At 41.7% G+C, this 26,417-nt stretch overlaps 2 protein-coding genes across 4 annotated transcripts in view; one reads left to right on the top strand and one right to left on the bottom strand.

The window, feature by feature from the left end:
* The window catches only part of SUSD1 (sushi domain containing 1), a 282,880-nt gene extending 261,232 nt beyond the window's left edge, over nt 1-21,648 (top strand). The window contains exons 16-17 of one of the 3 annotated variants that reach the window (XM_045043334.1): nt 1,939-1,980; nt 13,141-13,678. In XM_045043334.1, coding sequence (XP_044899269.1) covers nt 1,939-1,964 — 26 coding nt within the window. In that variant the 3' untranslated portion in view covers nt 1,965-1,980; nt 13,141-13,678. Of the gene's footprint in view, nt 1-1,938; nt 1,981-13,140; nt 13,679-21,604 lie in introns of those variants that run through there. The other 2 variants (XM_045043333.1, XM_045043335.1) reach the window with 2 other exon arrangements.
* Nucleotides 1-26,196, bottom strand: part of UGCG (UDP-glucose ceramide glucosyltransferase) — a 39,917-nt gene extending 13,721 nt beyond the window's left edge. The window contains exons 1-2 of the mRNA XM_011288497.4: nt 25,661-26,196; nt 6,057-6,198 (exon numbers count right to left, since the gene is read on the bottom strand). Of these exons, the coding sequence (XP_011286799.1) occupies nt 6,057-6,198; nt 25,661-25,758 (240 nt within the window). The 5' untranslated portion in view covers nt 25,759-26,196. The remainder of the gene's footprint in view (nt 1-6,056; nt 6,199-25,660) is intronic.
* Between the last annotated feature and the right edge of the window lie 221 nt (nt 26,197-26,417).

Genomic DNA, 26,417 nt, shown 5'->3' with positions numbered 1-26,417 from the left:
GAATCTTGATTTTTCAGCTCTGCTAACCACCTCTGTGTCTTCAGTTTGATCAAACATTTTATTTGCTAGGAATCTCTGTATTGGAATAATTAAATCACTCCAACTACACTGTAACCGGCAAAACACAGCATATTAAGTTGGTTGAAAGCTTTCTTAGCTAATACAAAAAAAAATTTTTTAGCGGTGCCTGGATGGCTCAGCAGGTTAAGCGTCTGACTTTGGCTCAGGTCATGATCTCACGGTTTGGGGGATTTGAATCCCATGTCGGGCCCTATGCTGACAGCTCGGAGCCTGGAGCCTGCTTCGGATCCTGTGTCTCCCTCTCTCTCTTTGCCCCTCCCCCGTTCGTGCTCTCTTTCTCTCTCTCAAAAATAAACAAAAAAAAATTTTCGTATATTTTTACACTATCTAAAGGATCAAATGTAAGTATATATGTTCAAAAATATAGCATTTATTAAAAATATTACACTTTAAAAATATTTCAAGAAAACGCTTACTTTATAAATCTGAAACAGCTATACAATACAGTGAATTCCAGTATAAATGGGCAGTATGAATCTAGAAATAAACACCAGAGCAATTTATTTATTTATTTTTAATAAACTTTTCATATCTCTTTATTTTATCTTATTTTATTTTATTGAGAGTGCGAACGGGGGAGAGGGGCAGAGAGAGAAAGACAGAAATAGGGAATCCTAAGCACGTTCCACACTCAGCGCAAAGCCCAACACAGGGCTCGATCCCACAACCCTAGGATCATGACCTGAGACGGACACTCAGTTGAAACAACCAGGCACGCCTAAAACCCAGAGTAATTTAGATGAGAAGATTAGTCTCCAACAACTCCTTAGTAATTTCCTTTTCAAACAGTACAATGACTAAAAGGCTGAGAACAACAGAGGTGTAGGAAATCCACAACCTGGGATCCAGCCCTTTGATATTCAAGAAGTGAATGTCTGAAATGGCAATAATCATGTATGCTACGTTCAGATGCATATATAGCATTAAATTTAGGTATATAAATGACATAAGAAAAAAGGGCTCACTGATTCAGCCCTGTAGACATTAGGAATATAAATTTTGAACTATAGCAAACAAGACCAAACATTTTCTTAAAATAGAAAACTTTTTTTTTTTTAATTTTTTTTAACGTTTATTTTTGAGACAGAGAGAGACAGAGCATGAACGGGGGAGGGTCAGAGAGAGGGAGACACAGAATCTGAAACAGGCTCCAGGCTCTGAGCTGTCAGCACAAAGCCCGACGCGGGGCTCGAACTCACGGACCGCGAGATCGTGACCTGAGCCAAAGTCGGCCACCTAACCGACTGAGCCACCCAGGCACCCCAAAATAGAAAACTTTTTAATGATATTAATCAATTACATCGCATATCAGGTAGGAATATCTTCAATTGTCTATAAATAACTACATATCATTTTTAAAGAAAAATTTTATGAGGGTATTTGGATTACAGAATATAAATTTTCTATGACAAGAAGAGATTTAGACCCCAAATGCCTAGAACAGTCTCTGGCATGGAACGATTAATAATACACTTATAAGTTAATGCATTTGTCTTTAGGGTAACTTCTGAGTAAAAGATAGATGCCAAGAAGGAAATGTTTCATAAGAACACAGCTCTGAATTCAAAGACTGGACAAGTTGAGTTATATGCATCTCTATTTTCAAGAAATAGTTTGTTTATACTGTTTTCCAAATTTACTTGGTAAATTCCTAATCTTGCAGATTTGGAAGTTTCACTAACATATGTTGTGCTTGGTCTTTTGATAACGGATTTGATTTTCTGTCTTCTAATTCTTTGTTTAGAAGACTATCCAGTTAGAAAATAATTCTTCTTAAGGAGAGCTACACCACTGGTAAGAAAGAGTCTAAACATGGCACCGGACTTGTAACATTTTAAACCAATTGTGTATTTGCAGAAGAAGCAAAAAACCCACCACAATGACCACAGCCTCACTCTGGTAAGAATTCTGATCATTTAACTAAAAAACTCTTCATATGGCAAGGATTTACTAAAGTAAAGCTATTTTGCTGAATCTTCCTGCTACAGCTAAATCTCTCCCTAAATGCCTTCTTTGCTGCCACTGAGTGCTCAATTTGCGGAAAATGAATTATATGGCTTTTTCACTCCCCCCCCACCAAGGAATAAATGTCAAAATAAGTGAATTGATAAGACACGTAAAGCACAGAAATCTTTCAGGACAATTAGCATAGTAACAGTCTCACCAAAATTTAAACCTAGAAATTTAGAACAAGTACCAGAACAAGAAATATTCTTGCACGTGTCAAAAATTAAATTTCTGACCATGTTCTTTTTTTTTCTCTAGAATCACCTATAATGTTCCAAATCAAATCAGGAGGAAAAATTTAGGTCCAGGATGAAACCAGACATACTTCTCTAAAACAGTGTTCACACTCGACAAAAAGCAAATAGTAAAGTTTGCTGGGCCTGGCAGTCACACAAATGTTCGTTTCAGGACTACAGGCCTCCTTGGGCACACAAGCGACTTGTCTGTTCACACTCAGATTGATGGGAGGTCAGTGGTTTCACTTCAGTTTCTTGTGGAACATGGGCCATTGCTCTTGGTCTTTTAAAAATCAAACGAAATTGGGGTGCCTGGTGGCTCAGTCAGTTAAGCATCCGACTTCAGCTTAGGTCATGATCTCACGGTCCGTGGGTTTGAGCCCCGTATTGGGCTCTGTGCTGACAACTCGGAGCCTGGAATCTGCTCGGAGTTCTGGGTCTCCCTCGTTCTCTGCCCCTCCCCCACTCACACTCTGTCTCTCAAAAATAAATATTTAAAAATTTAAAAAATAAAAGGCAAATGAAATGCCGTGAGATCCAAATTTTCCTTTAGACTGCAGGTGCTTAACACTTTTCCTCCACTTTACAAATTTTCGATTTACACAGCTAACAGTACTTTTATAATTAGTAAATAAAATTTTGAAAAAGTAATAAAAACAATCTCTTACATTTGGAGTTCCTCATTTTATAGTAAGAATCAAAGTAGTTTTCTCCTTGACGAATTTAAATACCTCAAGGGCATAATTTGTGGAAAAAGCAAAAACAAGAGCTCTTGAGATAATCCTACATTGTAATAAAAGAAAAATCATTCAGAAGAAGAAATCAGTTATCGACTTACCCCAAATGTTCAGAATTAATGGATACATATGTTCCTGAATTATTTTTAGAAACTTTCTACAACTAAAGCCCACACTAACTTCCTCAACCAATTAAATTCTGTGACTATCATCTCACAAGGGCTGCAACACAGAAGTTCCATAACTTAGTTGAGAGTGGTTGAATGGGGAAAGGGTAGGATGAGGAAATTGAAACGTGACATTAAGTTTCACAAGGATAAATATATGATTCTAAGCTGTTCTGAGATTTAATAATAATCAATGAAGATATTCTTTCATTTATTAAAAAAAATCTCTTGCACCTGGGTGGCTCAGTTGGTTAGGCGACAGACTCTGGGTCTCAGCTTGGGTCATAATCTCACAGTTCGTGGGTTCAAGCCCCACGTCAGGCTCTGCACTGCCGGTGCGGAGCCTGCCTGGGATTCTCTCTCTCTCTCTCTCTCTCTCTCTCTCTCTCTCTCTGTTCCTACCTTGCTTGTACTCTCTCTCTCTAAATAAACAAACTTAAAAAACATTAAAAAAAAAATCTCTCTGCATGTATTTATACAATGTGAGGCTTGAAAACCTTCCATTTTTATTTTATTTTTACGTTTATTTTTGAGAGAGCGCAAAAGGGGGAGGGACAGAGAAAAGGGGACACAGAATTAGAAGCGGGCTCTGCGCTGACATCAGCAAGCCAGATGTGGGGCTCAAACTCACAAGATGTGAGATCATGACCTGAGCCGAAGTCAGATGCTCAACTGACTGAACCACCTAGGCATTCCTGAAAAAACCTTCCATATTCCTTATTGCAAAGCTTAGTTTACAATTAATTTTATTAAAGGCCACTTTTTGCACTTCTAGTTGGGAAAAAAATCAAGTACAGATCTTATTTTTTTTTAAATTACATATTCAATTTATGGGATAATACATGCGTGATTCAGATCTCTAAAATTATTAAATACATATATAATACACAACACACACAAATTGCAAGAAAAACACATAATGGTTTTGCTTAAAATTAGCTTCAAATACCTCGACTTCCAAACTTTAAAAGCAGTAATATAAAAAACACTACAAAATAACTGAATTATACTCGTGTCTACATACTTAATAAGAGCTGCATTAAGGCTATCATGTCTGTGTCTTCTCTATTCTTTTCATTGATGCTACTGAGAAAAATAAGAGCAAAAAGAAAGAAAATAAGAGCATGAAAACCAGTTACTACGAGAAGTGTGGTGTGTATTTTATCTTCCTTCTCATCACTTGGGTTACACTGTCCTAAAGAAATAGGAAGGAGTCTCCAAGTGGCAAAAACTATAGAAAAGCTGAGACAGTGAGGGTAAAAACTGAGGCAAGTGAATAGAGACCATGGAGGGAAAATTCAAATGGACTTAAAATCAAGCATGTAGATGGGGCGCCTGGGTGGCGCAGTCGGTTGAGCGTCCGACTTCAGCCAGGTCACGATCTCGCGGTCCGTGAGTTCGAGCCCCGCGTCGGGCTCTGGGCTGATGGCTCAGAGCCTGGAGCCTGTTTCCGATTCTGTGTCTCCCTCTCTCTCTCTGCCCCTCCCCTGTTCATGCTCTGTCTCTCTCTGTCCCAAAAATAAATGAACGTTGAAAAAAAAAAAAATTAAAATCAAGCATGTAGACATGTAAAGAGACATTCAAAAGCAGTGTTTCAAACAGGCAATTTAAAAAGCTGAGATGAAGCTAAATACATAAATCGAGGAATAGTTAAGTTCTCATAAGAAACTATAGGCAGAGGGGCACCTGGGCGGCTCAGTCGGTTAAGCATCTGACTCTTGATTTGGGCTTAGGCCTTAACCTCATGGTTTGTGGGATCGAGACCCGCACAGAGCTCCTCAAGGTCCACACTGACAGTGTGGAGCCTGCTTGGGATTCTCTCTCTCCCTCTCTCTTTGCCCGTGCCCCGCTCATACGCTCTCTCACTCTCAAAATAAATAAATGAACTTAAAAAAAAAAAAAGAAACTACAGGTGGAATATTAAAAGGAAGAAATAAAAAGAATACTCTCATCTCAAGAAAACCGGGAGTTCTCCAATGAAGGATTAGGTTGAGTTCATAGATCTACAACTTGTATAGATAAATGATAGGAACAAAACAATTGGGCATTAAAACTCAGAAAGATACAGAAATTAGAAATTAGGTATGAGGAAGACCCATGTTATCACTAACTGCAACCTATTCTTGGCTCAAAAGCCACATTTTACAGGGGGTTTATGTTTACTTCTAGCTATCCTGAATCCCATTTCAGACCATTAAACGCTGCTTTTTCTTTCTCACTGCCTCTTCTTCCTGTCATTCACGTACAACTCTCATGGAACAAGATTTTTATATTCAAATTGCCAGGCACTTAACCATGTCCGAGTTCCAGGAGGTTTACTCACAGATTTCAAATTCAGATGGACAAGCGGTTACAAAAAGGAATCTGCACCCCTCCCTTCCTCAACCCCATTTCTGTCCTGTGACTGCTGCTACTAGAGCATAAGTTGTATGAGGCCGAGATCACCATGAATGTTTAATACCTTCACCTTTTACAGTATCAGAATGCCTCTTTAAAAAAAATTTTTTTTTTCAACGTTTATTTATTTTGGGACAGAGAGAGACAGAGCTTGAACGGGGGAGGGGCAGAGAGAGAGGGAGACACAGAATCGGAAACAGGCTCCAGGCTCCGAGCCATCAGCCCAGAGCCTGACGCGGGGCTCGAACTCCCAGACCGCGAGACCGTGACCTGGCTGAAGTCGGACGCTTAACCGACTGCGCCACCCAGGCGCCCCTGGAATGCCTCTTTAAGTGTTTACCATGAGGGAGAAGCGTGTGCACGCACACACACACCAAAAACCAAACAAACATGATCCCACCCATTTCTAATGAGTACATGACTGTACTTACTTTGGGATAATCCAATTCGAAGAATGTCTCCAAGTTGTTGATTAGGTTAGGATCTACTCCTTTCAAAGGTTTCAGAAGAGACACACCTGGGAGCTTGCTATATGGCTGTTTGTCCGTTGCCTTCTTGTTGAGGTGTAATCGGCTGAAAAGCAAATAATATATACGTTATTTCTGGAGAACATAATAGTGCTATATAAAGTATGCGTCAAGCTATCAAGAAACTACTAAGTTCTAAGTTAAATTTTTTTTTAATTGACATCTTTTTAAAGGGTTATCTGAAAATGAAGGAAAGTAATCAGGTAAGCGTCCAGTTTAGGAAAACCAGATCTAAGCAGAATCAATGTTCCAATGGAGGCTGGAGCTTAAGAGTGTTGTTTACTGCTGTACTCACAGTGCTTAGAGAACTATGCTTGGCAAAGAGTAGGCATTCAATAAATACATGGTGAAGAAATGAATTATAGTGTTAGCCTACACATTAACTGCCCTTCCTCCCAAAGAGCCATCAAAAGAGACCAAAAACTATAAAAACTGTAGGGGGCAGGGGGAGGGAAATCCCTATCTTCCCCAGAAAAATAGAGAAGTGTAACCAGAAAAATCGGAGATATTTCTATAGTGAGCAGTCCACATAACACATGATTGAAAGAAGCACTAGGCTACCAGCAGGGCAAGCAAGAACATGGGATAACTAGCAGCACTCCCAATATTCACAAGCTCAGAATGGCTGGGATGGAACAGAGGGAATTTGAAATCTCAATAATGAGAAAAATGTCTGGTAATGACACTGGAAGATACACCATTGCCACCAATTCACAGATAAGTTGGCCAAGGTTCTCAGTGCCGGCCCATCCCATGGCTCTTGCGGAGGGAAGCCATGCCAATTAAAGAGAGAATTTGCCCCAGTTAATGTTCACGGTGTCACAACAAAGAGAAGAGATGCCTTTCAGCAGAGTGATGATGTTTCTAAAGGAGGTCACCAAAGTCTTCCTCCCTCCTTCTCATAAGCACGTCTCTAAGCACTCAACAGTAATTACAGGTTAGAACAATCAGGGGGCCACGTGCAAGATATTTTAAGACACACGTTCTTCCACATTTTAACATCTCCGAAATCAATGGCATCTTATGACTGGTAGCAGCCAGATGGCAGTCCTAAGTTAATAGCATGAAACCCAACCAATGAAACCTTCTAGAAGATCAAGAAAACACCAGCATCCTGGATTTGATGAAATACGCAATTAATCTATGAATGACTTCTGGAAGTACATCACTACCATCATCCAGAACAGTTAGCCATGGGCTCACTCTCAGCTAATTAAAGACAGGGATGCGCCACAGTGAACATCTAATGTTTCAGATAAAGCCATAAAAGATTTTACAGAAAGAAAACAGGTTACCTACAATGGAAAAAAATTTAAACCAACAGAAGATTTCTTAAAGAACAAGGTGATACCAATTTCTGATCCACAGTCCCCAAATGCTGGATAAAATGGGGCACCATTTCCAGCAGTGCTGCTCAGTATGGTCAGTGAATAAAGTGGCTTTTTACTGGTCTGTGATGAGAAGAAATTGAGAGAAGCATTTAGAAATGTTTATGGCACTTTGACCTTTCCATGCCATCCAAGCACATGATCAGTATGTATGTATGTATATGTATGTATGTATGTATGTATGTATGTAGTTAGTAGCCTCCCAAAACAGGGCTTGAACTGACAACCCTGAGATCAAGGCCTGAGCAGCGATCAAGAGCCAGACAGTCAACTGACTGAGCTACCCAGGCGCCCCCAGTATTTATTTTTATTATAGTTTACCAGAGTATTAGTCCATGCCAGACTGGAAAAATTTTAAAGAGCTGATCCTTTGCCATAGATAGTTTGGAAAATATTCATCTACCAAGTTCATTGAGAGGTTGGACAGAGGTAAAACCATAATCTAAAATTTATATAACCACAAAAATGACCACTATTCCGTATCTAACAAAATGGCAGATTAGATGTCTGAGGAAACCCAGCCAATAGAGAACATATAGACTGCTGGAGACAAAAAAACTTATATATTTAATTGATTGAACCAGTTGTATCCACATGGTTCAAATCACTGAAGATATTAAAATATTCACGTAAAAGAAGTCTCCCTGTCGCCCCTGTCCCCCATCTGCCACGTTCTCACCACCACATTCTCAGCAATATTAGTTTCTTGTTCATCTTTCCAGACTTTTAAAAAATGCATATACAAGCCAACACACATGCACACAGGCGCGCGCGCGCACACACACACACACACACACACACACACATTCTTACAGAATGGTTATAATATTTGATACAACTGCACTCCAAGCATGTTTTTAAACACATGACTGAACTGTTAAGAAAATAAGGGAAACTTCTCAGGTCAGAAATGAGGAGAAATTTCTGAGTGAGTGAGTGTTGGATGCTTTTGCCCCAGGGCCATCTGTTAGTCCCAGGTGATCTGGAGATGGAGACAAGCCTGAGGTAAGAATGATGGGAACTCTGTTCTGACAACCTTGTATAATATGGAATCCCTGAAAGGCAAAGTAGAAAAATGCTGGCCCACAGAGGGAAGATGGGGATGTTGCCTTCTTGGATCCACCCCTCAAAGAAGGAAAGTCTTCCAGGAGAACACCTGACCACACGGGTTTGGAACCCGTAACGCAAACTACCTGTGTTGCTGAGCAAAACCCAAGAGAAAGATTGAGAGAGACCATCATATATATAAAGACAACATGCAATGTCTAGAAATAAAAATCATGATTGTTGACATAAAAACTCAATAGGCAGGTAAAACAGAAGACTGCATATACAGTTTAAGAGAGGACTGGACAAACGGAATCTAGATTTGAAGAAATTATCCAGAATGTGGCACAGAGAGAATGAGAAGCAAAAACACTGAAATCATGAAACAGTTTGAGACACGGAGGATAAAATAAGGTGGACTAAAATCCCAGAAATTTTTTATTCTCTTCCCACTGCAAGATCATTCAAGTGCTATTAAGCTTATCAAAACACACACAAGGTCATGACCAATTCAGAGAAACCCAGCCCACTATCTCATTGCATTTAGCAAGCCTTTAGATTAAGAACAAGGATAACTTAAACAGTGTTAAATAGTCTAGTACTGATCCTATTCCCCCCACCCCTTCTCCTTCATTAAGATATTTTGGTTTAAACACTAACATAGATATACCTCCTATCCTTTGAAGAGCTTTTCATATCAAGAATGCAGTATTTTATCAGACTCATTCTGACTCACCAAACAACAACGAAGTCCTCTCCAGGTTTATGATGAAGACAACTGGTAAATACTAGATCTGAAATTTCTACTCAAAAATATCTCGAACTCCCAACTATATCACAGGACCTTTAAAAAAAGGTCTTTTGTGTTTTCCCCCACATCCATCTCTCCTCCCTCCATCCCCCAATATTTTCTTTCCATATCCCACTGAGTCCTCTTGTGGAGCATACCCTAGGATACAAGAATCCTACTTTGGAGAATACAGTTTCAATTTATGTAACACAACTGACAAAGCCCCTTGTTACAAATTGCTTGAAATGTTTAGCAAAAACAATAAAAGAATATCCATGAAGTCACACACAAAATCACAGAGCACTATGATGAGCACACAGTGGTGCTCTACAACTACTTAGCATCCCCTTACCAAATAATCCCTTTTTTAAATTTAATTTTATTTAAAAAAAAATTTTTTTTAACGTTTATTTATTTTTGAGACAGAGAGAGACAGAGCATGAACAGGGGAGGGTCAGAGAGAGGGAGACACAGAATCTGAAACAGGCTCCAGGCTCTGAGCTGTCAGCACAGAGCCTGATGCGGGGCTCGAACTCACAGACCGCGAGATCATGACCTGAGCTGAAGTTGGCCGCCCAACCGACTGAGCCACCCAGGCGCCCCAACCCCTTTTTTTAAACAATCATTTTTGAACCCTGAATGTATACTATGCATTATCCTGTGTGCTGGAGACACAGTGATGGACAGGCAAATTCCCTACTGTCAAGGAGCTGCAGTCTAATGGGGGAATTGCACATGTATAGAAGTTCTTCTTCATATAAAACTCTTACGGTCAACCAAGCTATGTCCTAAAGCAAGAAATCTATTAACTTCGCCTGCCACACAGAGAAATGATGTTGGCGGGTGCCTTGGCCTTGGCCAGTGTATTGTAAACCAATCTGTAGCTTTCAAAACGTGATCAACAGCCAATTTGCCTGGAGTCTCAAAAGTGGCCCAAGTGGTAGAGTCTTCCAAGTGGGGTGGCTCTGACAGGGTCTACAAGGTTTCCTGGTTTCAAACCAGTTTTTACTTTGGTATCTCGGGGCACGGTTTCTGCATCACTTAGAATTGAACTTGAGCCTACTGCATCCACACATTGCACAGGATCGATCACGGGTATGCATTTCCACCTGTGGCCTGGAGCAGGTGACCTGCCTTCTGTCAGGATCCTTTGCACAGTTCTTTCTCACTTTCAGGTTCTACACTGGGAATCCAGTTCTACCTTCCCATCACACGTTTTGTTTGCGACCTTGTCCTTCTTTTAGAGGGTGGAGGAGAGTACTTTTTATTGATGCATGACACACATACAGTGAAGTCACATATAAATAAGTATACAGCTCAATGAATTTTCTCAGAGCGAAACACCCATGTAACCAGTACCCAGATCAGGAAACAGGATTACCAGAACCCCAGAAGACTTTGCATGTCTCCATCTACTAACTACCTTCCCCCTCAAGGGTAACCACTGTCCTCACTTCCAACACCATAGGCTAATTTTGCCAGTATTAAAATGTTATCTAAATGGAATCCCATAGGATGTACTCATTTGTGTCTGGCCTCTTTGACTTCATATGTTTGTGAGATTCATCCTTGTTGTTACATTTAGTTATAGTTCATGCATTTTCATTACAGCATGTATTCCTTATATTAACATACCACACTTTATTTAGCTACTTTCCGTTGATGCACATTTGGGTTATTTCCAATTTGGGACTAATACAGCCTTGTCTCTGTCTTTACAAAAGTATCAAAAAACTTGACCTAAACCCCACCCCACCCCCCACACTTAAACTTTTGGGCAAGATGAAGAAACAGGGACCCAATTCGCTTGCCCACCTGAAACAACTTTTTAAAAATCAGACAAAATCAGGGTGCCTGGGTGGCTCAGTCAGTTAAGCCTCCGACTCTTAATTTTGGCTCAGTTCAAGATCTCACAGTCATGAGATAAGTCCTGTGTTGGGCTCTGCACTGAGCATGGAGCCTGCTTGGAATTCGCTCCCTCCCTCCCTTCCCTCCGTCTCTCTCTCTGTCCCTCCCCTACTTTTTCTCTCAAAATAAATAAATAAGCATTAAAAAATCAGACAAAATATAGGAAACAATGGTTTTTAACATACTAGACATCAGGTAAAGAAGCTTAGTGACTCCTGCAACACGGAAAACAAAGAAGCTAAGCCCTCCAACTGCTCCAGCTACTGCTTTGATGCAATTTCCAGACCAGGAGACCAGCGTTTCTCAATATTTGTATACATAATGCCCACAGGTGAAAATCACAACTTAATGGACTGGTTGCAGAGCCTAAGAATCTGTATTTTTATAAGCATCCAAATGATTCTGATGCAGGCCAGCGGTGAACCACACTGCTGTAGACTATAAATTCTCCAGGCTCCGGCAAAATAAGGATAAACAACAGTATGTTCTCAAGTTTAAAAAACATTGACTAGATAAGAATAAAGATATATATATATATAAACAGAGCTCAGAAGGTCAGGTTAGTCTAGAGAGAGAAATATGGAGCCATCCAGAGTTTGTTGACTACATAAGCTCTCCCGGGTAAAGCATGCCATTAGCAGGTGGCCACAAATCAATGTAACTGACACAGAGCCAATAATACATGCAGGAGACCAGGAGGGAGTAAGCCAAGACGCAGAAAAGCAGGAAGAAAGGATTTATTAAAGACGGCTTTATTTGGCTGTTTTCTTTCCGAAAGGGTTCAAGGAAGAGCAACATTGGATGCAGCTGAGAGGTGAAGGCAAGAACTGAAATGTCCACCTCACTGTGTGGATCTGCTGCCTCTGGAGCACTGTGCATGGGGAGGGGGGAGCATGGAATGAAAAGGAAGCAAAGGAATGAAGCAAAGGAATGAAGCAAAGGAATGGATGCAAAGGAATGAAAAGTGCAATGTGGTAACAGGGAATAAACACTAATTTCTCATGAAACCTGACAGTGAATAAAAAGGCAAGAGTAACTAGATGGAAAAAGGTTTTTCAGTTTAATTTGGGGGAAAACATTTTTAAATACTTGAGTATACAGAGTGAGGGGAAGAGCTAGTCAAAGGTAAAGACAGAGAAAATGGCATAGCACGACAGGCTCCACAGTGCGGAGCAGGAGTGAAGAAAAGCTGACAAGACGGAAGGCAGGATAGTGAAGATTTAGAAGAGATTCCGCCAGTAACGGGTGACCTAGGCTAAATAAAGAAACAAGGCAGTGCCAGAGAGCACTGAAGGCTTAGCTGAGATCTGAGACCATGAATGTGTAGTAGTACTAACCCACATGGCTGTGAGATTACCCTCTGCAGGATTTTGAAAGTTGAGAAGCTATAAATTATGAGATGGGTTCAGGATAACAAGGCAGACTGATAGGAGGGAAGGCAAGGGGCAAGATGATGAAGTGATGAACCTGAGTTCTGGCTACATGGAGGATTCAATGAAACCAAGAGATAACAGGTGAGGGCCACAACTGTGGATGAAGAGCCCAGGACACCTGTTCTCAACCTTAACTGCACATGAAAATCACCTGGGGAGTTAAAAAAAAAAAAAAATCCTGATGCCCAGACCAGTTAGATCAGAATGTCTAGGGCTGAGACCTAGGCAAGCAGTACTTAAAAAAAAAAAAAAATTTTATTTATTTATTTTTGAGAGAGAGAGAAAGAGTCCCAAGCTGGCTCTACACTGTCAGCACAGAGCCCAAGGCAGGGCTTGATCCCATGAGCCGTGAGATCATGACCTGAACCGAAATTTAGAGTGAGAGGCTTAACTGACTGTAATTTTTTTTTTTTTTTTTTTAGGCCTCCCCTGGTGACTCCCAAGTGCAGTCAAAGCTGAGAACTATGGACCTAGGAAGACTAGATTTCCTGTAAGGAGAGAAGAAAGCTCAGGAAAATCAGGAAGATCAGCAGCTAGTTACAGGATGGGCTGAAAACAAGTAGCCCACAAAGTGGCTCAAACAGTGTGAGAATGGGGAAGAGCTGCAGGAAAGCAGTAGGGGCTCTCTCCACACGAGTCTCAATGTTGCCAGTTATCAGAAGCAAGATTCACAGCAACTGAAGAAATTCCCATACTAACACTCTATCCTTGCAGATTACTTCCGGGGTTATTTTTAGGTTATCCACAGCCGTACAGACAGCATACTGGTTTAAGAGCCTGGGGTGGAGGAGGTTCTCCTGGATTTCTATACCAGCTTCACAGATAATTAGCTGAGTAATCCTTGGGTAAATCACTTCTTTATCTCAAATTTTTTTAAAGTGTGTATAATTAATTAGTACGTACCTCAAAGTAGTTGTAAGAAACAGAGGCAATTAAGCCACAAGTAAACATTCAATGATAGCTAATATTGATCATTTTTTAAAGCTGCTAATTTTAAGGACGTTTTCCACCAAATGTAACTTCTCTGAATTACCATAGTTCTAGTAGGAGATTTAGAGATGACAAACATTGATGAGGCTTATACACCAGAATGGAAAAACTGGAAATTCACATATTTAAAGATTCTTTCATAGGTACTTAAATATTAAGCTATTACGTTGGGTTTAAAAATTTTTTTTTATTTTTTAAAGGCTTTTATTTATTTTATTTTTTTTTTATTTTTTTTTCAACGTTTATTTATTTTTGGGACAGAGAGAGACAGCATGAACGGGGGAGGGGCAGAGAGAGAGGGAGACACGGAATCGGAAACAGGCTCCAGGCTCTGAGCCATCAGCCCAGAGCCCGACGCGGGGCTCGAACTCACGGACCGCGAGATTGTGACCTGGCTGAAGTCGGACGCTTAACCGACTGCGCCACCCAGGCGTCCCTAAAGGCTTTTATTTTTAACTAGTCTCTACACCCAATGTGGGGCTCGAACTCACAACCCCAAGATCAAAGAGTCACACACTTCACCGATTGCGAGTGCCAGCCAGGCACCCCTATAAGGCGCTTTTTTAAAACATAAAACAACTCTGGTGTATTAAGAAAGATTAAAGGGGGGAAAAGGGATCATCAAAATTCCCAAATCACGGTTAAAAGAGACAGTCAAAACATGGCATAAAACACATTTAATACAAAGTTTAAATGATACGCAGTTCTCAGGCTAAAATTATATCCCAAGTTAAAATTACACCCAATATTTAGGAACAAATCTGAAGTTCTGCGGAGATCATCCAAAAGCATAAAGGCAATGCAACTAAGGAACATTAACAGCAATTATCCCCTGAAGTGGCCTGATCTCTTCCTTTAAACCATTAGATGGGTTCTCAGTGGGTCAGAGGCGCTGCATCAGTCCTGGCTTCTCTGAATTCCTCTACCCTCAGAGCCTGACTCAAAATGTGGGATTCTGCTGCCACAGAACCCTTCCCTTGGCTCTCTCTGCTACAGGGAGAGCTGGCCACGCTCAGAGTGGAGCGGGGAAGGCCAGACACCATGAGCAAAGGAACCCCCAGTGACTATGTAATCCAAGCACACTGCCTCCTAGAACGGAGACATTTTGAGGGAGTCCAGAAGAGACTGTTCTGTAGACTATTAAATCACCACACCCGGTGCAGTCCCCAGAGCAAACACTGCAAGGCAGCCTTCTAAGCGCTCCAGTCCAGGCCAGAGGGAGGCCCCTCCACACAGCCCTGAACACCTGGAAATCCCTCAATCAGGGGCAGCGTGTCCCAGGCATCAGGCTCCAGCAGAGCCATAATTTGGGATTTTAATAATAATCTTAGTTCTTTATGGAAAGAGAACCACCCCTCCTAATATATATGTCCATCTGAGTTTCAGAAATTTGATTTTATTACATTTTCAGGAACACACTGGGTTACAAAAAGGAATGGACCTCCTCCATGTCCGGTCAATGGTTTTGACTGGTTTCATGTTTAAAGAATTAAAATCATCCTGGAACGTGACTGAGCCATTTTGGGGAGACAGAAAGCACGGGAAAACTTCAATGTGTCATTTTCCCGAGGAATTATTTCTAAATTAAATGTTCAGTCAGGAGCTGGAGTCACCCTCTGTCACAAAAGTCGCATTCATGTAATTAAGGCACGTCACTCTCAAGGGCAGGGAGGAGGAGGTGCTCGTGGCCAGCTGCTGCAGGGCTGTACCTGCCAGCAGCGGGACAAGGGACAGAACACAGGGGACAGGAGTATGGGTACACCGCCTGGGCTGCTTCCTCAGAGTAAGTCAAGTCCAAAAAGTCGTGAGGGGTGAATCACAGTCAAAAGAGAGAGGCCTTCGGGTCCTGCCCTCCAGTGTGAGCTAGAAGGACATCTATTCACAGAACACTTCAAAGACCTCCAAGTGACTGTAAGAAATATTCAGGGTTTCTGGTGGACTTTACAGCAGCTTTACCTCGATGAATCCTAACTGCCGCTCTGCAGAAGGGTTTTCAACCTCTAAGCTGATGGGATGGCCTTATTTTATCTTGGATGATTTGTGTTTCCTAACAGCTCATCTCTAAAACTGTTACTCTTTTTTGCCATTTTGGCTTATCGTTTGAGCCTTCTAATCTTTTTTTTTTTTTTTAACGTTTATTTATTTTTGAGACAGAGAGAGACAGAGCATGAATGGGGGAGGGTCAGAGAGAGGGAGACACAGAACCTGAAACAGGCTCCAAGCTCTGAGCTGGCAGCACAGAGCCCGACGCGGGGCTCAAACTCACGGACCGTGAGACCATGACCTGGGCCGAAGTCGGCCGCTTAACCGACTGAGCCACCCAGGCGCCCCAAGCCTTCTAATCTTTTAATTCCCCTCCCTGCTTTCCCTTTCTCATAATTTTTTTTATTTAATAGTGCGTACCACTTAAAAAAATGTTTGTTTATTTGGGGCAGGGGGAGAAGGAGAATCCCAAGCAGGCTCCACACTGTCGGCACAGAACCCAAGGCGGGGCTCAATCTCACAAAGTGCGAATTGCAAGATCATGACCGGAGCCGAGATCAAGAGTTGGGCCACCCAGGCGCCCCTAGTGTGTACCACTTTAAGTGGCTTATTTTACAGTTTCATATTCTGATTGCATTTTGAGCAGGAGGGAAGCCGGGTATGAAGGGACACTCCCTGGAGAGAGGGCAGGCTCTGCTCTTCCCCTTCAGTCGGTTGGTAGCAGCCTCTGCAGCAACCTGAATGCGGAGAACTACACCTCCCAGAAGTGAAGCAAGAATCTCACACAAGGCTTCGAAGGGAGTAAGGATTCCTCGAGGGCAAAGTTCACCTTGCTTAACAGCCCCCCACCCCCACCCCAACAGCGCTTTTTTTTTTTTTTTAATGTTTCTATTTATTTTTGAGACAGAGACAGAGCATGAACAGGGGAGGGGCAGAGAGATGGGGAGACACAGAATCCGAAGCAGGCTCCAGGCTCTGAGCTGTCAGCACAGAGCCCGACGCGGGGCTTGAACTCATGGAGTGTGAGATCATGAGCTGAGCCGAGGTCGGACGCTCAACTGACTGAGCCACCCAGGTGCCCCCAACAGCGCTTTTTATTTATTTATTTTTTCAACGTTTATTTATTTTTGGGACAGAGAGAGACAGAGCATGAACGGGGGAGGGGCAGAGAGAGAGGGAGACACAGAATCGGAAACAGGCTCCAGGCTCTGAGCCATCAGCCCAGAGCCCGACGCGGGGCTCGAACTCACGGACCGCGAGATCGTGACCTGGCTGAAGTCGGACGCTTAACCAACTGCGCCACCCAGGCGCCCCAACAGTGCTTTTTTTAATAGTTCTGCGGGGTGGCTCGGTTGAACCGATTTATCTGACTCTCGGAATTCATCTCCTCTGTTCCATGCCACCAAGCCTGTTAATATTTCGTGTAAAATTAGGCTGACTGCTGTATCAGCAGGTCCCCTACTTCACATAGTCCATGCCTGCAATTTCCAATGATTAAAGGCTTCTGTTGTTACTTCTGCCTGTGCCCTGGAAGGCTGTTACTGTGTGTTTATGATCACTAGGTGTCATGACTAATGTTACTTCTAGATACTACTTAACTTTTAAAAAATTGCACTGCATCAAAATGGGCTTCTTCAGCAACACAAAGCACACCTTTTGGCGCAACCTGAACTCTGCAGACAGAAGATTCCCCAGAGGACACAAAATAACCAATAGTGAGTTAGATTTATGGGAAAACACAAACTATTTCCACTGGACAGTAGACTTTAATTACATACTAGAGAATATGAAAAATTCCATTACCACTGAAAACAAATAAGATCTTTATTAATTTTACCATTCCCTCCCCCCAAAAAACCCCAACTCACTAATCCTTTGGTGACAAGTTAGCCCTAGTGTATGGGAGATGGACAGGGCATGGTATTTTGCTAATAACAACTAAGTAAGACAGGCACCCAACAGACTATGAGCCCAGCACACAGTGCTCAAAAACACAGGAGACCCTCAAATATAGCATCCACTCAAGCTGTTTTCAAATCAAAACTGTCTCAATGGTCTTCCAGAAAATTCCCTAAAGCAGAATGTGATGTTTAAATTAAACTGTTCTGTTTATAAAATAAAATTCTGTGGATGGAGGAAAAGTGGGGGACACTTAACGATCTGCATGTCAACCAACTCAGGAAAGCACTGCGTTCGGCATCCCCTGAAGGCCAGATCTACGGGTAAAGATTATTTATGACAAGACAGGCATTCCCATAGGAAAACCTTGGGGAGGAGACTCAGATCTGTAAGTAAACATGTTATTAATAGAGTCTTGTTTCTATTTTAATGTGCAATTAATTAGAAATAGGGAAATAAAGATTCCGTTCGGTCCAATACATTTCATCAGAGTCCACGGCCACTGAAAGCATCCCCAAATCTGACCATCTACCTCAGATCACAATGGCCAAATGATACTGAACTAATGAATGTAAATCCACCATCACTACTGGAAAAAATTCAAAGATGATTCATTCAACCAGCAATAATTGAGTGCCTAGTACACACTGGAGACGGAACAGTAAATAAGACACTATCCCTACCCTCAAAAGCTTACAATCTAATTGGGAAAAGAGACAACTGAACACACATTTACAATTTTGATGGGTAAAATCTAGGTACTAAAGGATAGAAGGGGGGCGCCTAACCCAGTAAAAAGCTAAAGTCTAAATAGACTTGAATGAGTAGAAGTTAGTTAAACAAAAAAGGAGGGGGAAAAAAGAAGCATAAGGAAGGAGAATTCTAAAGAAAACACATTGCATAATCAGGGGAATGTCAGTAATTCAATGTTGCTGAAGAAACAAGTACAGGGCTCAGCTCCTAAAGAACTATGCATGTCTTGTTAAAGAGCCTGAATTTTAACGTGAAGGCAATAGGGAATCATAGTAAAATTTTAAGCACATGATCTAAGATTAGTGCTCCAGGAGGATAAGGCAACAGTAAGAAAAGTAAAGTAAAAAGGGAGCAAGGCTGTTGGAAGCGATACCAGTGAATAGAGATAGTTACAATAATCTAGAATAGAGATAAGGGGTACTGCACTAACCACGTAGGAAGAGGGAGGGTTGATGAATCAACAGAACCATCACTGAATATTAACACTGAATTACAATGGTCATTTTGCTTTTTAAAGCTATCACACTATAGTCCAATTTGGTATCTTCCCAGGCTCAGGTTAAAGGGGCACCCAAAGTGGTCCTGGCAGCAATGACCCTACCTGATCAACATGTGGCCAAAGTCCAAGTGTATCTCAGAACTGAACCCAAACAAGAAGCTCTCAATTCACATTCCACTAAGGCTCAGAACGCCAATGTATTAATGAATTTAAGGCAAAGGCCATACTATCTAAAAATAACATTTAAAGTGCTAAAATTTACATTAAAAACAATTCGTTTCTGACAGGTGGTTTACCACAGACATCCTGATACAATGAGTATTTAAATTCCATTCAAGGGGCGCCTGGGTGGCGCAGTCGGTTGAGCGTCCGACTTCAGCCAGGTCACGATCTCGCGGTCCGGGAGTTCGAGCCCCGCGTCGGGCTCTGGGCTGATGGCTCAGAGCCTGGAGCCTGTTTCCGATTCTGTGTCTCCCTCTCTCTCTGCCCCTCCCCCATTCATGCTCTGTCTCTCTCTGTCCCAAAAAAAATAAATAAAAACGTTGGAAAAATAAATAAATAAATAAATAAAAATAAATTCCATTCAAAAACTACACAGCAGGTATAGAAGTTGTTGTGCTAAATAGGTTAGAAAAAAGTAGAATGAACTGGAAGGAAACCTCCAGGGAAAAGACCTCTGCTTTACTAGAGGGCAGTTAATATTTACAGATACAAGGAGTATTTCTACACTAGCCTGGCACCTCCAGTCAATTAAACGATAAAGCCTAGCACTAATCATTAGGACATTACATACAGAGGACAAAAAAAAAAAAACAAAAAACAGATAATCCAAGCAGAGGGAAAATGGGAGTGCGGGGGGAGAGAAGAGAAAAAGAAGGGAGATAGAGGAAAAAAGGCAAGGTGCTTTGCTCAGATACCCTTATCATCCAGCAATATGGCTCCCAAGAGCTAAAAAGAGAAGAAAATGGCTGCTTCCAGACTTTTTAAAGGATTTCACCGCAGCCCCCAAGCTATCAAACCACATTAGATCTCAAAAAAGGAAAAACTCATAAAGATCACTTAGGGGAAAAAAAAAGTCTTGGGGATAAGAGCCCTGAATTTCAGTGCTCTAATCTGAATTTTATCTTGAGCATTATAGGCAGTAATCCCGGAAACGTGTGCCATCCAGAATATATCATGAAATGACTAAGTATCAGTTCAATATTAAAATTGGAAAAGAGCAAAGCAGTAGTACACTGATAGAGACACCAGAGAACAGAGATAATTTTGAAATATTAAAAAGAATGGCTCTCTAGTTTACAAATTATCTCAGTTATGTTAAATTGCAGGCTTATAAGAATTGTAAGACATCTGTGAAATCTTAACAAATAATCTGAGCAAGAATTGTTCACTGTATTAATCACACTGATCTCTATTTTTTTTGTTGTTTATTTACCCTTTTTTTAGTAATCTTACACCCAATGTGGGGTTTGAACTCACGGCCCTCACATCAAGAATCACAGGCTCTACAGACTGAGCCAGCCTGAGCTCCATTTTTTTAATACTTGGCTCTGTCTCTAAGAAGACACAATTCAATAGAACACTGAATCTAAATTAACTAGATACCATTGCACATTGTATTTGATTTAAAAAAAGAAACAGTTGGTTTTTTAAAAGTTTTATAGCTTTTATCAGCCATTTTCCTATAGTATCTGTATGACTTAAATGTTTTTGACAATTAGGTGTCCATGATTAATCTCTTTAATGTGACAACCAGAGCCATATAAGTTTTTGAAATAGGACCCATTTCCATCAGTTGCTAGCACACAAATTTTATAATTTTTTTTTTTTTACATTTATTTATTTTTGAGTGTGAGCAGGGGAGGGGCAGAGAGAGAGGAAGACACAGAATCAGAGGCAGGTTCCAGGCTTTGAGCTGTCAGCACAGAGCTCAATGCAGGGCTCAAACCCACGAACCGTGGGATCATGACCTGAGCTGAAGTCGGACGCACAACCGACTGAGCCACCCAGGTGCCCCAATGAGCACACACATTTTAGAAGAGTCTCAATATCTGCTTATTTTAATATGTATACTTTACCTTGTTTCAAAAAGGATTCTAGAGGACACAGAACATGCATTCAGAAAACATATTATTCAATAAAATACAGAATATTAGCACATCTTAACCAAAATATTGTTGCCAGTGTTCTTTAGCTTTCCTTGTCAAAATGTTGATATTAAGTTTGCAATTTTACTAAGTACAGTAGAAAAAGGGGTAGAGGAACAAACCTTAGTGCTCAGCTTGAAAACAATTCAAACCAGGAAGTATCCTTATTACAATAAGAAAGGGATCAAATCAAATCAGTAAGTAATTCTGAAGGTGGCACCAGAAGAAAGAACTTAGCAAAAAAAAAGGGGGGGGGGGGAGGTAAGATTTAATTTATACAGAAATTAAGCTGTTGCCTGGGTGGCTCAGTCGGTTAAGCATCTGGATTAAGATTCTGGATTTTGACTCAGATGATGATCTCAGTTTGTGAATTTGAGCCCCACTTCTGGCTCTGCTCTGACAGCATGGAGCCTGCTTGGGATTCTCTCTCTCTCTCAAAATTAATAAGTAAACTTAAAAAAAAAGAACTGTTAAAAAAAAAAGAAATTAAGCTATTGACTATTTGCTCTATGTTGAGTTACTCATTTCAAAAAGGTATTCTTAAGATTCCTTTAATGAATGAACTATTCATTATAATGTTATAAACTAATTGCATTTTTTTCATTCTATTTTCAGGATCCTGTTACTGGAAGTCACAAAGGTAACTATGTAGGGCATGAGAAAATAAATACAAAGCCTCTCTATGGTATTTTAATGAAGCTAAATGCACTAACTGAAAGTATTTAAAGAAAACTTTACTGTGTATCATTAAGCACAAAATAAATAACTTACAACAATTGTAGAGTTGTCTCAAGTCTAACACCATGAGTTACTTGGAATATTAAGCTACATTTCTCATGTTTGTTTTAATTAAAAAAGTGCGATTTTATCATTATGTATATATTATAGAGGGAAGGGGATATATCATACTCCTATCTTGAAAGAAGTCAATTTTCTCCAAATTGAGCTGCAAATTTAATACTTCCAATTAAAAATAATATTTTAATCATTCCAATTGAAAAACAAGGTTACTTAGGGCTTGGGAAAAAATCTTAAAGTATATCTTTAAGTAAAAATGCATAAAATCCAATAAAGTTTGCAAAAGAATAAGGGGCTTTCCTCACCAGTAATGAGGTAATAAAACTTCATTAATTAAAACAGTGGAGGGGTGCCTGGCTGGCTCAGCGAGTGGAGCATTTCACTCTTGATCTTGGGGCTGTGAGTTCGAGCCCCTCACTGGGTGTAGAGATTACTTAAAAATAAAAATTAGGGCGCCTGGGTGGCACAGTCGGTTAAGCGTCCGACTTCAGCCAGGTCACGATCTCGCGGTCCGTGAGTTCGAGCCCCGCGTCGGGCTCTGGGCTGATGGCTCAGAGCCTGGAGCCTGTTTCCGATTCTGTGTCTCCCTCTCTCTCTGCCCCTCCCCCGTTCATGCTCTGTCTCTCTCTGTCCCAAAAATAAATAAACGTTGAAAAAAAAAATTAAAAAATAAAAAAAATAAAAAATAAAAAATAAAAAAAATTAAAGGGGCGCCTGGGTGGCGCAGTCGGTTAAGCGTCCGACTTCAGCCAGGTCACGATCTCGCGGTCCGGGAGTTTGAGCCCCGCATCGGGCTCTGGGCTGATGGCTCGGAGCCTGGAGGCTGTTTCCGATTCTGTGTCTCCCTCTCTCTCTGCCCCTCCCCCGTTCATGCTCTGTCTCTCTCTGTCCCAAAAATAAATAAAAACGTTGAAAAAAAAATTTAAAAAAAAAATAAAAATTAAAAAAATCTTTAAAAAATAGCAGATACTAGTACAAGAACAGATTGATGAAACAGCACAGGGAATCTTGAAACATGCAAGAATACAGAAGAATTTTAGTCTATAATAAAGATAGTATTTCAAAACTGTGGTATAATCAAATAATTCAATTAGTGATTTTGGGACAAGTGGCTAAATATTTAGGTGAACCTAAAATTAAGTCTCTAGATCTCATCATATCACAAAGTAAAATAATGAGTACATTACATGATAAAATGTAAAAAAAAAAAAAAAAAGGAAAGAATTCAAATTACCAAAAGAAAACGGATATTAACCATATAATAATTGGAGGAATAGCTATAAAATTACACAAGTCAGAAACATTAAAAAAAAGAAAAAAAAAGGCCTTGACAATCCAAAACACAGGTGCACATACTTTCCTCCACGTTAAACGTATGTACAAAGTTGAAAGACAAAAAAAAAAAAGCTGGGGGAAAAAAATGCAACCTATCACAGAAAAACAATCTTCGTATCAAAAAGATTAATACAGCAATAGATTGCAGCACAAAGGATTATGAGTATGTAATTTACAACTAAATGTAACTAGCATATCAATATATGAAAAATGTTCAATAGAACTAGTAATTAAAGGAATGAAAATAAAAAACAGAAAACAGTGAGGAGCACGATAAAATGCAAGGGGGAAATGAGGACCAAAATACAATGTTACCAGGACTCCGAATAGATACAACCTTCCTATAGGGCAATATGTAGCAAAGTTTAAAATGTGCTCCTGGCCCAATAATTCCTTTCAGGAACCTAAACTAAGGAAATCCTCTCAAAGATGTACACATATGAATTCATCACAGGGTTGTTTGTAATGTTGATAATCGGAAACCTAAATGCCCATCAATGAACACATATTAGTACCTCATAAACGAAAATGCCATAAATCTATTTAAAAGGATGCAGAGATGATATTTATTAAAATAGGAAAAAAGTGGTCATGACATTTTACATGGAAACCCCATGTGAGCAGGTTGGGCAAAGCCTGGATGTCTTGTTCTTCAACCTTATTTCCAGCACCTAGAAAAGTGCCTTGTAAAAAAGGAGCTCCCAGAAAGCATTTTACTAAATAGATAAATTTTAAAAGCAGGCTACAGAACAATAATTATAATGTCAATCCCCACCCCCTTCCTTCTTTCTTTCTCTCTACACACACACACACACACACACACACACACACACACACACACACAATTGGAAGGACAGCCAGAAAAGGCTGACAAGGTGAAGTTCTGGTGTTAACTTTTCTTTATTCCTCTCTGTATTGTCTAAATTTCTTACATAGTTAGCATTTTTAAAATTTTTATGATTGGAAAATAGTAACAACATTGCTTTTTAAGAACTCATATATATTTAAAATGAACTCCAGAAAGTGTTCAGTGACATCAGCTACAAACTACAAAAACTGAGATCAGCAGTATCCAAGTGGCATGTTTTTTTCACCTCCAAATAAATATCTTTGGAGTATGTTTTCTACAATGTACCACCTTTTTCCAGTACCAGGAAATGCCAGCCTATCCTGATAAAATGCAAAATTTCCAAAAGGAAAAGCACATTTTTTTCTAGAGTAAAAAGCGGGGTGGGGGGGGGGTGAGTAACAAATTTCTTAAAAGTCCTCCCATCTCAGGGTGGCTCAGTAGGTTAAGGATCTGACTCTTGATTTCAGCTCAGGTCATGATCTCACAGCTCTCGGGATAGAGCCCTGCATCCAGCTCTGCACTGACAGCCCAGAACCTGATTGGGATTCTGTCTCTCCCTGTCTCTCTCTCTGCCCCTCCCCCGTTTGTGCTCTCTCAAAAATAAATAAATAAACATTAAAGAAAAAAGTCTTCCCATCTCCTCTATTGACACACGCCCTCTTCTAGTTGGTGATAAAGATTACTATGTATAATCATGTTTTTTTCAGACTAAAATGCCAGTGAATCTGTATCAGCAATGTGCTCTCTGTAATTCTTCCCTTTCTTTAGGAAGGCAGATTTCATTTTAAAGACATTTAAACAAGTGAATGTTTATTATTATTCTATCATTATTCATTACTCATTATTCTATCATTATTCATCCCACTACCCTGTTTTATATCATTCAGACTTTATCACTATGTGAAATAACCCTATTTGAATTATTATCTGCCTCTCCTTTCCAGAATGTAAGCTCTATGCGGACAGGAATGTTGTCCTGCTCACCACTGTGTCCCCAGTGAATGGCATCTAGTAAGGACTCAAGATGTAGTTGTTAAATTAATAATGAAAAAGGTCGGGAGGGGGGAGACAAATTTAAATAAGACTATATGTAAGGAAATGGAAAAAAGGAAAGAAAACTACAATGAAATACACAAGCTGACATGACTCTAGGCTGTAACGTCAGCCCGGAGGTTTGGTGGATATTTTTCAAGGTGGACAGGTGCTCCACACCTATCTAAAGGCATCCAGGAAGAAGAAAAATCCACAGGGAGGTCTCCGGGTAGCTGTGTACAGCTCCCAGAAGAGTGAAAATGATCATCATCATAACAGAAATGTCGTCCAGGTCGAAAAAACAACTACAGCACAACAACACACTATATTTGGCCCAGATGAAAAATCAAACGAAGCCCCAACACAATGAAACCAAGCAAGCAACGTTCCGCCGACACATAGAAAGATCATAGTCTCCTTTCCCCAGGCCGTGCAGTCGCCCGCAGCCCAGCAAACCCCCTCACTCACCACTTTCCCCCCTCAAGGACCCCCGCCCCAGCTGGTCCAAGGTGAGAGGGAATGGAGTAACAGTCTGAGAATTAGCTTTCTCCACTCCCACCCGAGCCCAATCCTCTCCAAAGCGCAATGCCTCCCACTCTCCCACCCGGAGGCCCTGACCCCCGCGCCAAGGGCTTCTCCTGCTGCCCCTCACTCACGTGTAGATGATGGCCATGAAATGCATCAGCCACAGCACCAAGAAGAGGACGAACCCGAAGACGGCCATTCCCTCCAGGGCCAGGTCCAGCAGCGCCATCCCCCGGCCCGGCCCGGCCCGCTCCGGCCGCCGCCGCGGACCGCGCTCCCGCCGGAGGACAGGGTGGGCGCCCGGCGCGGGGGCGCTGGAGGGGAGAGGAAGGTGGGGAGAGGAAGGGGCGGAGGGGGGTGGGGACGGAAGGGGCGGGCAGGGCCTGCGCGCCCCGCCCGCGCGCACTCGTTCGCGCGCTGCCCTGGGCGCGCTCGCGGCTGCGGGCGCTGCGGTGGCCGGGCTCCGTGGTCAGAGCGGCAGTGGCCCCCGCGCTCCGGCTCGCCTCTCCACACCCTCACAGGCGCCGGCCGGTCCTTGAGCGCCTGCGCCCCAGATGCCAACGCCCCGCCGCCTCGCCGCGGGACCCTGGGCCGCGCAGCTCCGCACCCTGCTCCGCCGCCGCAGCTCCGTGCACTAATCGAAACCGGCGGCCAGCGATCCGACTCCCCGGCGCGCCCCGCCTCGCCCCCGCCCTCCGGAACCGTGGCGCCCGCCTCTCCGAGGGGCGGTGCGCGCCGCTTCTCCCCGCCCACCTTGCCGCCCTCGCGCCCGCTGCGTCACCGTCACCTTCGAGAGCGCGCCCCTGCGAGGCTTCTGCTGGACGCGAGCCCGCCTTCTCTCCCCGGGCTCCTGTCTCCGCCCGCGCCTACCCCTCGGCGTCGGGCGGC

This window comes from Felis catus, chromosome D4, assembly GCF_018350175.1.
Source record: "Felis catus isolate Fca126 chromosome D4, F.catus_Fca126_mat1.0, whole genome shotgun sequence".
NCBI classification, from domain to species: Eukaryota; Metazoa; Chordata; class Mammalia; order Carnivora; family Felidae; genus Felis; species Felis catus.
Note: the sequence above shows the minus strand (reverse complement) of the source record. Positions and strands in the feature narration are given on the sequence as shown.